General features: G+C 34.1%; 2 gene segments (V, D, J or C); both read left to right on the forward strand.

Moving 5' to 3' along the window:
- LOC129433714 (Ig kappa chain V-III region MOPC 321-like) overlaps window positions 1–11,579 on the forward strand; it is a 37,999-nt gene extending 26,420 nt beyond the window's left edge. The window contains 3 exon segments of the V gene segment in view: window positions 4,004–4,009; window positions 10,102–10,135; window positions 11,214–11,579. Coding sequence covers window positions 4,004–4,009; window positions 10,102–10,135; window positions 11,214–11,536 — 363 coding nt within the window.
- Window positions 2,404–3,174, forward strand: LOC141364270 (Ig kappa chain V region 4135-like). The segment is given in 2 exon segments: window positions 2,404–2,483; window positions 2,603–3,174. Coding segments are annotated over 2 exon segments (378 nt in total).
- Window positions 11,580–13,620: the final 2,041 nt, after the last annotated feature.

A 13,620-nucleotide genomic window follows, 5' to 3' on the forward strand; every position in this document is an offset into this window, starting at 1 on the left:
TCCGTCTGGGTCTTTTGCACAATGTTTCTAGAAAAGACTCTATGATTGGTTGAAGGGAGATCGTGCCACGATTGGTCAGCACAGTGTGCTTGTTGTCTGATTGGCTGGAGTAGACGGTGGGCGGAGTCCACCTATTTGTGGATTCTTGTGCACGTCTTGTCGTTAGAAATGTTTCAAATCCACAAATGCACAGAACGCGATCCACAAATGAGTGCAGCAATTCACAAATGCACAGAAAGCGATCCACAAATGTGTGCAGCGATTCACAAATGCACAGAAAGCGATCCACAAATGCGCAGGAAGCCATTCACATACAAATAAAATACAAATATATATTTATAAAAAAAAATTCATTTGCAAATCCCATTTTATTTATTTGTGAATTTCCTTCCTTTTTATGAAATGTCTAACATATATTTATGGTTCGCTTATTGTGCATTTGTGGATTTAAAAAATATTTATGAAACTCTCTATATTTATTTGTGGATCATAGTATATTTATTCAGAAATACGAAACAATTCTGACCCCATAGATCTCTCCTCAATTCTCCAGTGACTTTATCACGCTGGTCTTTCTGTGTGAGCTCACAGCTGACTGAGATCACTGAGCTCCACTCCTGCTCAGAGAGAGTCAGACTGCTGCTCCAGCTGTACAGACCGTCCTTCTCCAGGAGAGCAACACTGCTGTACTGAGACCTGCTGCTGATCCCGTCCACCTTCCAGTTCAGACTCCAGTCTGAGGGGAAGCCCTTGTTGGCCACACACATCAGTGTTGCTGTTTGCTTTGTGGAAATCTCTTCACTGGACGGCGGCAGGACGCTCACTTTAGGGGGACTGTTGGCTGACAATCACATCAATAATCAATAACTCACACAAGAAAGAAAATAACTTCACTCTCTCTGCGTTAAACATTAAAGATCATAAAAATAAATAATAAACAACTAGGTCTTATGTAGAATTGTAAAGTTTTTAATCACATGGCTGCATTATACAGCTAATATAACTTTTGTCGGTTTATGTGAAAGTTTGTACACACAATATTTGACATTAAATCATTTAAATACTGTTTTTCAGCTTTAAAAATAGTCTTTCTTAAAATAAATAAAAAGCATATCATATATCATACTGTATCATATATTCCTAATTTCAGTAAAATAATAGCAACACTTTATTTTGTCTTTGTGTTTTTGTTACACATGTAATTGTTGTAGTACTAACAGTATTTTTTTCATAATTACATGCAACTAACTCTAAACCAAACCCAATCCTATACTAAGTACATGTTGTTAATCATTATTACTCAGTACTTAAATGTATAATTACACTGTAACAGTGAATAAAGTAAAAACTAAAAAATTAATAAGAATATATAAAATATAATTGTTCAAAAAACAAAAATTATAAAATCTTAACAGTTTTACCATATAATGTATGTATCATATTTAAATAATATAAATATAAAAAATCTAAACAATGTAAATATGTTGTACAGAAGATTGACATGCGCTTCTGTTACGCTTAACACTTATTAACTTACATTTAAGTTGTAGGTGAATATAAAATCACTGTAAACTATTAATAAATATTTACACTTTTATTGTTACTCTATAGTGTTATAATGTATAATATCATAATAAAATGGAGCGGTACTTTGTTAACAAAAGATTATGAGTCTAAACAAAATAAGATTATTTGTTGCAACAAATTTTGATGTGAAAACAGAATTCGGCAAATCTTTTAATTAATAAAGTGCCTTCTATCTTGTCTTTCATACCTGAAGTATATATTTAGAAACAGTTATTACATCTAGTTTTACAGTAAAACTTTAAAAAAATAAACGGCAATCTACTGTATTAAAATTATTATTGTATTATTTACTTACTGCCAACATCCAGTCTGGTGCCGCTGCCGAAAGTCCACCACAGTGATACAAACTAATAGAGCGACTGTACAAAAACCTCTACACACTTGACTGAACACAAACTACAGCAGAATATACAACACTAACATCACACAACACAAACAACTATTGTGAAAATCTCTGAATGATTTGTGTCTAAATAATAAACAGAAAAATATTACAAAATCTTTTTGTATGGTTGTTATTGCTTAGTTAATGTTTTCACGCTGTATCAATTATTTACTTGTGTTGTGTGGACACTTTGTAACTCTGAAGCTTTAGACAAATAAATTTTTTCACATATTTTTTCATCAAGATTTTAGTTTTAATTCAGAATATTTTTAGCATTAAAAGGGCATTAAATAATGATAGTGTAGTAGTCTTTATGAGCAGAAGTTTCCTGTCGTCTTCTTTGCATTCTGTTGTCATGCTTCAGTGATGTGTGAGTGTTTATAGTGCTGTGAGTTTAACACTTCATGACTGAGATCAGAACAGAACAAAATCTTCATCATCACACAAACCAAAAGAACAACAATGACTTTCATCGTCATCTTCATCTGGACACTGACTTTCTACATTCAGGGTGAATATTTTTTAATAGTTAAAGCAAGTTTAGTTTAATTCTGTTGTTGTATGGCACACATGTCAATATTTTAAATGTGTCTTTTACATACACTAAATACCTCAAATATTTTATTTCAGAGAGCTGTGGACAAGTGACAGTGACTCAAACACCACAAATAACATCAATTAAAGGAGGAACTGTTGAAATCAGCTGTAAAACAAGTCAGCCAATTTCTGGCTGTAGTGACTGTGTTTCATGGTATCATCAGAAACCTGGAGAAGCTCCTAAACTCCTCATTTATTACATCAGGAGACTTCAGTCAGGAACTCCATCAAGATTCAGTGGCAGCGGATCAAACTATGGAAGTGATTTCACTTTGACCATCAGTGGAGTTCAGACTGAAGATTCAGGAGATTATTACTGTCAAAGTTTACACATACCTAGTAGCTGGGTGTTGACACAGTGATAAAGAGTGATACAAAAACCTGTTTCAGTCAGACTCACAGTGACTGAACTTATACACCTGACAGATACTGCAGATGGTCATACAACACAATAACACACAACACTGATCACACAAATAACACAACATCATCTCATGATCAACAGAAATCATGCAAAGGTTTATACAGGTATGTATTTTTGATAAGATAAACACAGATTATTTTAACATCCCTCTGTTTATACTGCGTATGCATCAAACCATATTCAGACTCCTCAACTTCAAATGAGAATAAAAGAGAAATTATTTTTTTACAAAATAAGTTTATTGCAAAGGAAAGAAAAACTTTGTACTTTGTTATGAATTGGCTAGCACAATCCATTAGAAAAATGTTAAATGTTTATGAGAATTATAAAATTATCAACCCATCCTCACTCCATGTCGTCAATATTTGACGACACTTGACCATTCGTCAATATGTGACGGGGAGGGTACCTTTCGCGTCATTTTTTGACGAACTGGGGACTTCAATACTATTACGTCCGTTGCATTCTCTTTCCTATTTTCTTACCATTTTCGCCTCGGTTTAGGGTTAGATTTACATAATGACATCCCTACCCAAACCTAACTCTAACCCCAACGCCAGGTGACAACTGTTTCTAACCCCAACGCCAGGTGACAACTGTTTAATTTCGCGTACACTGTTTAATTTCGCGTACACTGTTTCATTTTGCGTAATCTAACCCTAAACCGACGCGAACATGGTAAGAAAATAGGAAAGAGAATGCAACGGACGTAATAGTATTGAAGTCCCCAGTTCGTCAAAAAATTACGCGAAAGGTATACCCTCCCCGTCACATATTGACGAATGGTCAAGTATGGGATGAGGATGTGTTGAAAATTATATGTAAATAACTTCATAACTGACTGATACCTTCATTTAAGAGAAGTGAAACTGGTTTGTTTCAGTTCAGATGATTTAACCAATCAAACAGTGACACTGAGAGTGTGAAGTGAAAATCATATTTACATTGTCAGGATGAAGAGACTCAGAATAGATCAGCTCTGTCTCCAGAGATCATCTTCACATCACAAGAGCTGGATTTTACTGCAACATGAACCGTTAAATCAACTATAAAAACTATTGAAGATCATGATACAGGACAATCCTGCAACAAATACTACTGATGTCATTTTCTCCATGATGACTGAAGACATTTTCAGAAGATTTATTGTTTTAGCAAACACAGCACATTGACAGATCTAATAGTGATATGACACCTGAGCTCTCTTTCAGTATTGAGTCTTAAATGACTAAATGTGCTGCATGTGTGAACTATGTGTTCCTGTAGCTCAACTGGTAAAGCATTGTGATAGCAGCCCAGAAGGTCATGGGTTCAATTTCTAGGGAACACAAATACTGATAATATGAATATCTTGAATGCAAGTTGATTTGTATAAAAGCATCAGATGAATGCATAATTGTAAACTTTCATTAGTCAGATTTCCATTATTGGGCCAGTGCGAGCCAAGGCCCTAAACTGGGCCGGGCCCCACCAAGAGCCTCCAGGTATGAGGCAAAATCAAGATGCATTACTGTCAGGTCATTTGTACAGCAATGCTGACATAAACCACACCTTCACTGAATCCAACACACACAACCACATTCATTTCATTGAGAAGAAAAACGCTTAATCCTCACATGCACAAGATTAGCCTACATAATCACACAACAAACAATATGGAGAGAAACAAGGCGGCTGTTTGCTTGGTAAAAGTTAACTCTGTCAACATTGTTTACTCTGAAAGCTTATAATGGTTGCATACCTGCTGGGTCCCTGACTGGCTGGATCGTTCTGTCATGATTCACAAAGAACGGGACCCAAGTGCAAGGTAACGGTGAACTCAAACAGGGTTTATTAAACCAAAAAACAAAGGCCCACGTGAGGGAAAACAGCACAGGAACAGATGACACTACAGACAAGACTAGACTAACTTGACTAAGACAATAATTAAGACTAACAGACTTGACTAGAAACTTTGACTGAGTTGCTACAAACAATTAACTAGACAAAACACTAAATATACAAAACACTTTGTAACACTTTCCCTTCTAAAGTTATGCTGGGGTGCCAGGCAGATATAATTACTCTGCCAAATATTTTAAGGATTGTTAGTCCAGTAGAAGGGGAGTGATCAAAGGACACACGTATCTAAATTAATAATTAGTAATCATCTCATGTACCCGTAATCTTTAAGAGTAAACCAAAATAGGAAGAAACCCAACTTTACACAATAATGCAGATATTCAGTGTATTCAATATAACAGTGCAACACTTTCAATCACATTTCACCAATATGCATATATTCAGTGTAGTCCATATAACAGTTTCATCACCACACTCAATACAATTAGTTAGCAACACACACCAGTATAAACAATATCATTTGACAGAAAAAAATGTATTCATTTCATAACCCTCACCATAGTTTAAATAGTTCTGAAATTTAGATGATTGTTCATGTAAGAATATAGGGGAAAGTCAAGGCACTAGTTCATCAAAGTAACTCAATTCATTGTTTCCTTTGTATTAAGGAGGAGTAACAGACTCAGTCAAAGCCAGTTTAATTGGACATTCAGGATTTTCAGTTACTCACGATCATTCCCCTAATCAACGAATAGCGTCCGTGTTTATTTTCATTTGCTCCATGATGCAAACACTTCGATGAAAACAGCAGCAACGGCATAATTCATCCTCCAGTGATTTAATTAGATAAAGTAAATCTCTGTTCGCCGACGTAACCCACTTTCCGTCGCGACAACAAAATAAACACGGTGTTGATCGAGGCAAGACTCCCGGTGAACTGATCTGATCTCGTATCTCCGCCATTGCTCTTTTCAGCGTCTCTAGCGCCTACGTCATCGTGCATCCGGCTTTCCAGAACGGACCAGCATGGACGCCATCTTTGTTGTGGCAGCTTTGTCAAAAAATATCCATCGTATAACTGAGCCATTTAACTTCAAAAGATAATGCAATTTAATTTGTACTGATGAAAGTGCACTGTCACAACTTGACTAGACTAGACTAAACTAAACTTCTTGACAGGGTACTCACAGGTATTAGGAACAATGCACAAGCACAGGACAACAAACACAAGGATCTTAAATAGAGGACAACTAATGAGGGCAAAAGGTGACAGGAGTTAAACAATGAAGATGAGGATAACAAGGGAGCGGGGTAAAAGAGACAAGACACAGGGAACACGTGGTCCAGTAAACCAATACTGAGACCATGTGAACCCACACAAAACATGGGTCTGTCATGATTCTGCCAAAAGACTAGATTAACCAAAGGACAAGATGGCAGAACCATGACAGAGAGAGTGATATTCGCGCAAGCTAATCATTTGTTTCGTCCCGAATGGAAATAATTAACTGTGTTTAAAACAGTGGTGAGAGGTCTTCAGACACTCGAGTTTTATACTCTCACTTTCAGAGTACTTACATTTTAATTATGCATTTGTATATAAATACAGTTTAAAAAAATTGTAAAAAAAGTTTTTTAGATAATTCCTGCCTACCCTGCCTTTAACATACCATATTTGTTCAATTTTACTCGACAATTGGCTTGTGACACATTTCATGGTAAGCTTAAGGTTTTACATGTATCTACTTTTCAAACCTAAGCCCATTTCCAATACTTTTAACCTAAATTAATTTGTTAAAGACTACTTTTTATTAAAATTGACTAAAACTTGACTAAAACCTTTGTTGTGTTTTTGTCGACTTAAACTATCAAGTTTATAAGTGACTATAAATGTGACTAAAACTAAAAAGCATTTTTGTCCAAAAAACTAAGACTAAAACGGCTGCCAAAACAACACAGGTGTTAGAGCACTAAATAATCGTAGATTGATCAGTACTGTAACACAAACACAACACGTTATAAGAAAAAATGACCGCTTTAGGAATGATCTACTTATCATGGTTGAAAAACAACTTTTTGGACCTACAGACGCAAAACGGTGAGGAAATAATACGATATTTGTCAGCTCTGTCAATATGCTTTCATAGTTTGAAATGCAAATATAATCAGGGCTCGGAGAAAATTACTTTTGTCCCGTTCTCCTATAACCATGTACTTACCAACATTTGATTCATTCATAAAATCATCAGGCTGGTGTAATTACAGAAATATTACTTCATAAAGTACAAATTTACTATAGTTATTACCATTTTATAATACCTTTAAATAAACAAAATTGGCAATGTTATTGTCTGGATATTGCACAGTAACTACTTATAATATGTGGTTTATTTGATCATAAATACATACCTGTATAAACCTTAGCATGATTTCTGTTGACCATAAGATGATGTTGTTTTATTTGTGTGATCAGTGTTGTGTGTTATTACAGGTGTATGAGTGCATTCACTGTGAGTCTGACTGTGGGAGGTTTTTGTATCACTCTTTATCACTGTGTCAACACATAGCCACTACTACTGTGATAACTCTGACAGTAATAATCTCCTGAATCTTCAGTCTGAACTCCACTGATGGTCAAAGTGAAATCTGTGTTTGATCCGCTGCCACTGAATCTTGATGGAGTGTTTGAGAGTCTTTGACTTGCAGAATGAATCAAGAGTTTAGGAGCTTCTCCAGGTTTCTGCAGGCAGTGATGCCACAGTTACTTTGAAAAAGTAATCTGATTACTGATTACTGATTACTCCTTTAAAAAGTAACTAAGTTACTTTACAGATTACTTGATTTTAAAAGTAACTAAGTTAGATTACAAGTTACTTTGTTAGTTACATTCCAGTAGCTGCCAACACCCCCACTGCCTCAACATTAAAAATGACAACCGGTTTTGCCGACACTCACTTTATTGGAAGTGCATTTTTAACAGTAACGTCAACAATGTATCTCCTGACATTTTAAGTTGAACTGTTGTGTTTTAAAAAACTAAAATATATATATGAGTCTTTCTTGACTTCACTTAACATAAATAGGGGTGAGCAGGGGCCATTTTCAGAAAAACTTAATTTTAAAAGCTAATGTTTTAGACAGAGATATATTTTTGCTGTGGTCAATAACTCACAAGTGTGGTCTATCAAAACCAGCTGGAATTTTGAACAAATGTAAAACGACTTCTGTATAATTTCACTTTAAACAAGTGTAGTGGATTGTTACTTTTGACCTTGACAGCAGGGACGAAAGTAACACACAGGTGGGTCAAAATTAACACAACAAAACATGATAGATTTTTGTGTTACACTTGTTTTTATTAAATATATATGACTATGACCTCTTTAACATGTAACTGCAAACTTATTTTGTCATTTATCTTTGTAAAAAATAATTAAATTACATTTTTATTTTAAATTTCAGTTTTATCAAATGTTTCAAAAGCAACCAACAGTACAAACTTAAATTGCTGAGACTAAAAAAATAATTCAATAGTTTGAACACTATGAAAATAAAATTAAATCAAATTAGAATAATATATTTTTTTACCATATTATACACAGTATTAGCAGCGGGACAAAACTAACAAGTGTTACTTTTGACCCGACAGGATCTATTTACTCTATAAACTCGACTTACTTTTATTTTGAAAAACTGAGAAGTCTTCAGGATGTTATATACCTTGTAGATTTATCAGTATTGTAACACATGAAACGAGAAACACAACGCGAAAAAAGAAAAAAAGACCGCTTTTGGAATGTACTTATCATGGTTGAAAACACAGTTCTGGATCTACACGTGGAAATCGGTGAGTAAATAACGCGATATTTGTCAACTCTTTCAGAGGTTATGTGCTAATATGCTGTCATAGTGAGATGCAGATGTTATCAGGCTTGGAGAAAATCGCTTTGTTACTTTCGTTTTTCAACTCTCCCACACTTACTGGTTTGCACTGAAGTCCAGCTTTTGTTGTTTGGGTATTGGATGACCTCCTGCTCACTGCTTCTCACCACCGGGTGGGACTTGCTCTTAGTTTCACTGTCTGCGCCGTGCCGCGACTCCAAACACTAATTTGACGTAGTGTTTTTGTAGCTGCATCTCTCTTCTCTCTCCATTGTACGTTGTTTACGTTTGTGTCGCTTACACGTGACCTGAATTGTCCTCGTGCTGAAAACGTGACTTGTCGCACACCTGACTTCACTTCCCGAGACGCAAGAAGAAATATACAAGAAAATATATATTTTACTAAGGAAAATTTCAAAAATAGTAACGCACAGTGACTTGGATAAGTAACTTTAATCTGATTACTGGTTTGGAAATATTAACGCGTTAGATTACTCGTTACTAAAAAAAGTGGTAAAATTAGAGTAACGCGTTACTAAGTAACGCGTTACCGGCATCACTGTCTGCAGGTACCAGGCCATACAAGTATATGAACCAGTACAATAGTTGCTCACTTGTGTATTTGTTTTGCAGTTTATAGTGACAGATTCACCAGTCTGAACAGTTTTAACAGCAGGAGTTTGAGTCACAGTTATCTGTCCACTGACACCTGTTAGAGTAAAACACAGTGTAACATTAACTTTTCACATTACACTTTCAATAGTTTAAGATTTCTATTAAAAACTATACCTTGGATAAAAAGTGTCCAGATGAAGATGATGATGAAAGTCATTGTTGTTCTTTTGGTTTGTGTGATGATGAAGATTCTGTTCTGTTCTGATCTCAGTCATGAAGTGTTAAACTCACAGCACTATAAACACTCACACATCACTGAAGCATGACAACACAATGCAAAGAAGACGACAGGAAACTTCTGCTCATACATTATTTAATGTGGACTTGAATGCTTAAATATTCTGAATAATACAATTGTATATAAATAATAAATAAATATAAAGTTTTGAATAACAGTAAAAACAAATGTTCAAAATCTTCAAAATTCAGTTGTCTAAAGTTTCAGGTTTGTGTATGCCAGTTGAAGAGTTTATAAAGTGTTCACACAACACAAGTAAATAAATGAAAACTAAAAGTAACCGAGTGAAAACTGCAGAAAATACATTGATAACAAACATGAAAAGATTTTATAGTTTTGTGCTTAGCATTTTTCACAATATTAGTTTGTGTTGTGTGATGTTAGTGTTGTATATTCTGCTGTAGTTTGTGTTCAGTCAAGTGTGTAGAGGTTTTTGTACAGTCGCTCTATTAGTTTGTATCACTGTGGTACACATTCGGCAGCGGCACCAGACTGGATGTTGGCAGTAAGTAAATAATCCAATAATAATTTTAATACAATAAATAAATGAGTCTAAATATATACATCAGATATAAAACACAAGATAAGAGGTACTTTATATCATATTTATTTGTATTTGAATGATATTGTGTATACAAGAGCACCCAGAAATGTTTACTAATATTTGTTTGTGTTTAATCATTTGTACATATAGATACTTGAAGAAGTTTGTGGATTTCTCAAACTTAAAATTATTTTACATTTTTACATTTACATCAAGTCAACATTTAGTTTTATTTTGTTTAGGCTCACACTATTGTTAACAAAGTACAGCTATGTTTTATTATTCGATGTGTAGTTAAAACTAACTGGGTTACAAAAAATATTTTGTCATAGCATTTGGTAAACAGTAAGTTAGACTTTGAAACTGCATTTACTTAAAATTTGTTACTTAAAAATTATTTTAAAGTGTTTGTTAAACTTGTATTCTGTACAAAATATTATTTGAATATTATTTATTAATATTATTTATAAATGTTATACATTTATATACAGTATTACACAACTATGAAAACTTTAACTTACTGTCCTTTATACAATATATTTAAAATGTCTTAATATTTTCTTTGACAATAATTAATATGGGTTAGTTTCCAAGACAGAGTTTAAGTTTTGTCCCATGCTAAAATGTATGTTTGAGCTGTCTTAACTGAAAATAGTTTGCACTGAAATATCTTAACATATCAGTGCCATTATTTTGTCTCAATGTGCACGCCAGTAATGTTTATTGGTCTGTTTGTTAAAACTAAAGTGTGTTTAAGCCCTAATCCTTTATTTATATAAACCCTGTCCAGGAAACTGCCTTTAAATATTTTAGTTGATTTTCATTGAATTAACAAAGAATATTTCAGTGATTCAAAGCCTTCAGATGAACATGACAAAAGTGATATTAGCCATTTAATGCAGCTATATGATTAAAAAAAACTCTTCAGGAGACCTAAACTTTCTTCATTTATTATTATGACCTTTAATGTTTAACACAGAGAGAGTGAAGTTATTTTATCTTTCTTGTGTGAGTTATTGATTATTGATGTGATTGTCAGCCAACAGTCCCCCTAAAGTGAGCGTCCTGCCGCCGTCCAGTGAAGAGATTTCCACAAAGCAAGCAGCAACACTGATGTGTGTGGCCAACAAGGGCTTCCCCTCAGACTGGAGTCTGAACTGGAAGGTGGACGGGATCAGCAGCAGGTCTCAGTACAGCAGTGTTGCTCTCCTGGAGAAGGACGGTCTGTACAGCTGGAGCAGCAGTCTGACTCTCTCTGAGCAGGAGTGGAGCTCAGTGATCTCAGTCAGCTGTGAGCTCACACAGAAAGACCAGCGTGATAAAGTCACTGGAGAATTGAGGAGAGATCAGTGTTCACAGTAGATCCACTCACTCTCTCCTCTGTCTCACATCAAGACTAACTGTGTTTCTCTCTCTCATCTCACATCTCTTTTCACAAACAACACAAGTCTATGTCTGCTTTATTCATTCACTCATGATTGTGTGACAATTCATCAAATAAAATTATATTCTATCTTTATGTCTTTCACTCATTTTGTCTGTTTTGAATATGAAAGCTCACATTTTATAAATAAACTTGACTCAATGAAGCATGAAAACACCTGCAGATGAAGTAAATTAACATAACTGTCAGTCAAATAATATGCATGAAGAACCTTAAACATGAAGTGATTGGTGTGTTTAGTTTGATTCTCATGTGACTCCTTCAGTATCTGTGTTACAGTTGCGGACTGAATGATACTGACTGATGTTTCTCTATATGAGTGATTATTATCAGTTCAATATTGTAAAATTAAACTATAGTACAATAATTATATAAATCATCCATGTTGAAGTTGTTTTAATTAATGATACGATTTACAACTATCAGAATAAATAAATAAATAAATAAATAAATAAATAAATGTATCAAAGTTGTCATTTAAATAAACTACAATACAAAATAAATCAGCTGTAAGTGAAATAAAATCAGTATGATCATCTGCAGTATCTGTCAGGTGTATGAGTGCAGTCTGACTGAAAGAGGTTTTTGTATCACTCTTTATCACTGTGTCAACACATAGCCACTAGGTATGTGTAAACTTTGACAGTAATAATCTCCTGAATCTTCAGCCTGAACTCCGCTGATGGTCAAAGTGAAATCTGTGTTTGATCCGCTGCCACTGAATCTTGATGGAGTTCCTGTGTAACGGCTTGTTGCATATGTTATGATGAGTTTATAGGAGCTTCTCCAGGTTTCTGTAAGTACCAAAATAAGTAACTACCACTATGCACTGCACTGCTGACTTTACAGTTTATTTGAACATGTTGTCCTGGTTGAACTGTTAGTGATGGACTCTGAGTAAGAGTGTACTGTCCTCTACACACTGAAAGAAACAACAAGAATGAAATATAAGACAACACTGAAACAAATCAATATTTCACTCTTCAATGAATTAATGATGATGATAAAAATGTTACAACACAAACCTTGAGTAAAGACTGTGAGTGTCCAGATGAAGATGATGATGAAAGTCATTGTTGTTCTTTTGGTTTGTGTGATGATGAAGATTCTGTTCTGTTCTGATCTCAGTCATGAAGTGTTAAACTCACAGCACTATAAACACTCACACATCACTGAAGCATGACAACACAATGCAAAGAAGTGGGCAGGATTTTAAGCAACTTGTGCTATTAAACTATTATACAGCCAATAATAAATATAATGAAGTAAACAGAGTAAAATTCATTGAGCAGATCACATTTTTAAAACAATTTGTGTAAAGCTGCAGTTTTTGTTTATTATGATCATATGAAGAACAGAAGAATCATTTTAAGTACACTGTAAACCGGAATAAGTTGGGAATACTCAAACAATTTGAGGTAATCAGTTGCCTCAAATCTTTTGAGTTTTGATGATCCTGATTTTAATTATGCAGAACTTCTAAGTTTTGAGTTTCTGGTTCTCATTTATGTTAATTGGACCTAACTGAAAGTACTAAGTTAGTTCACACAAACATTTTAATTACTACACAGTTATATTTTGAGTTTTTGCATATCAAACATTTTAATTTACTACACAGTTATATTTTGAGTTTTTGCATATCAAACATTTTAATTACTACACTGTTATATTTTGAGTTCTTGCAACTCAAACATTTAATTTACTAAACTTGTGTATTTTGAGTTCTTGCAAATAATATGTGTCATTTACTATACTTTTCTATTTGAGTTCTTGCTAAGCAAATTATTTATTTTCTATATCAGGTTAAATCAACTTCAAAAATCTTTATCAAAATGCTTCAGCAATTTCACAGAAACGCATGACATATGTAATACAATTTTGGCAATTTATTTCACAAAAGGATTGCTCCACAGCACATTTCATACATTTAAACTAGCATGAGACAGTGGCATTAAACATCTCTCTTAAATTTACAAATGTGATACAATCTGCAGTCAAAAAT

The sequence above is a fragment of the Misgurnus anguillicaudatus genome, chromosome 6 (assembly GCF_027580225.2).
Source record: "Misgurnus anguillicaudatus chromosome 6, ASM2758022v2, whole genome shotgun sequence".
Classification (NCBI taxonomy): domain Eukaryota; kingdom Metazoa; phylum Chordata; class Actinopteri; order Cypriniformes; family Cobitidae; genus Misgurnus; species Misgurnus anguillicaudatus.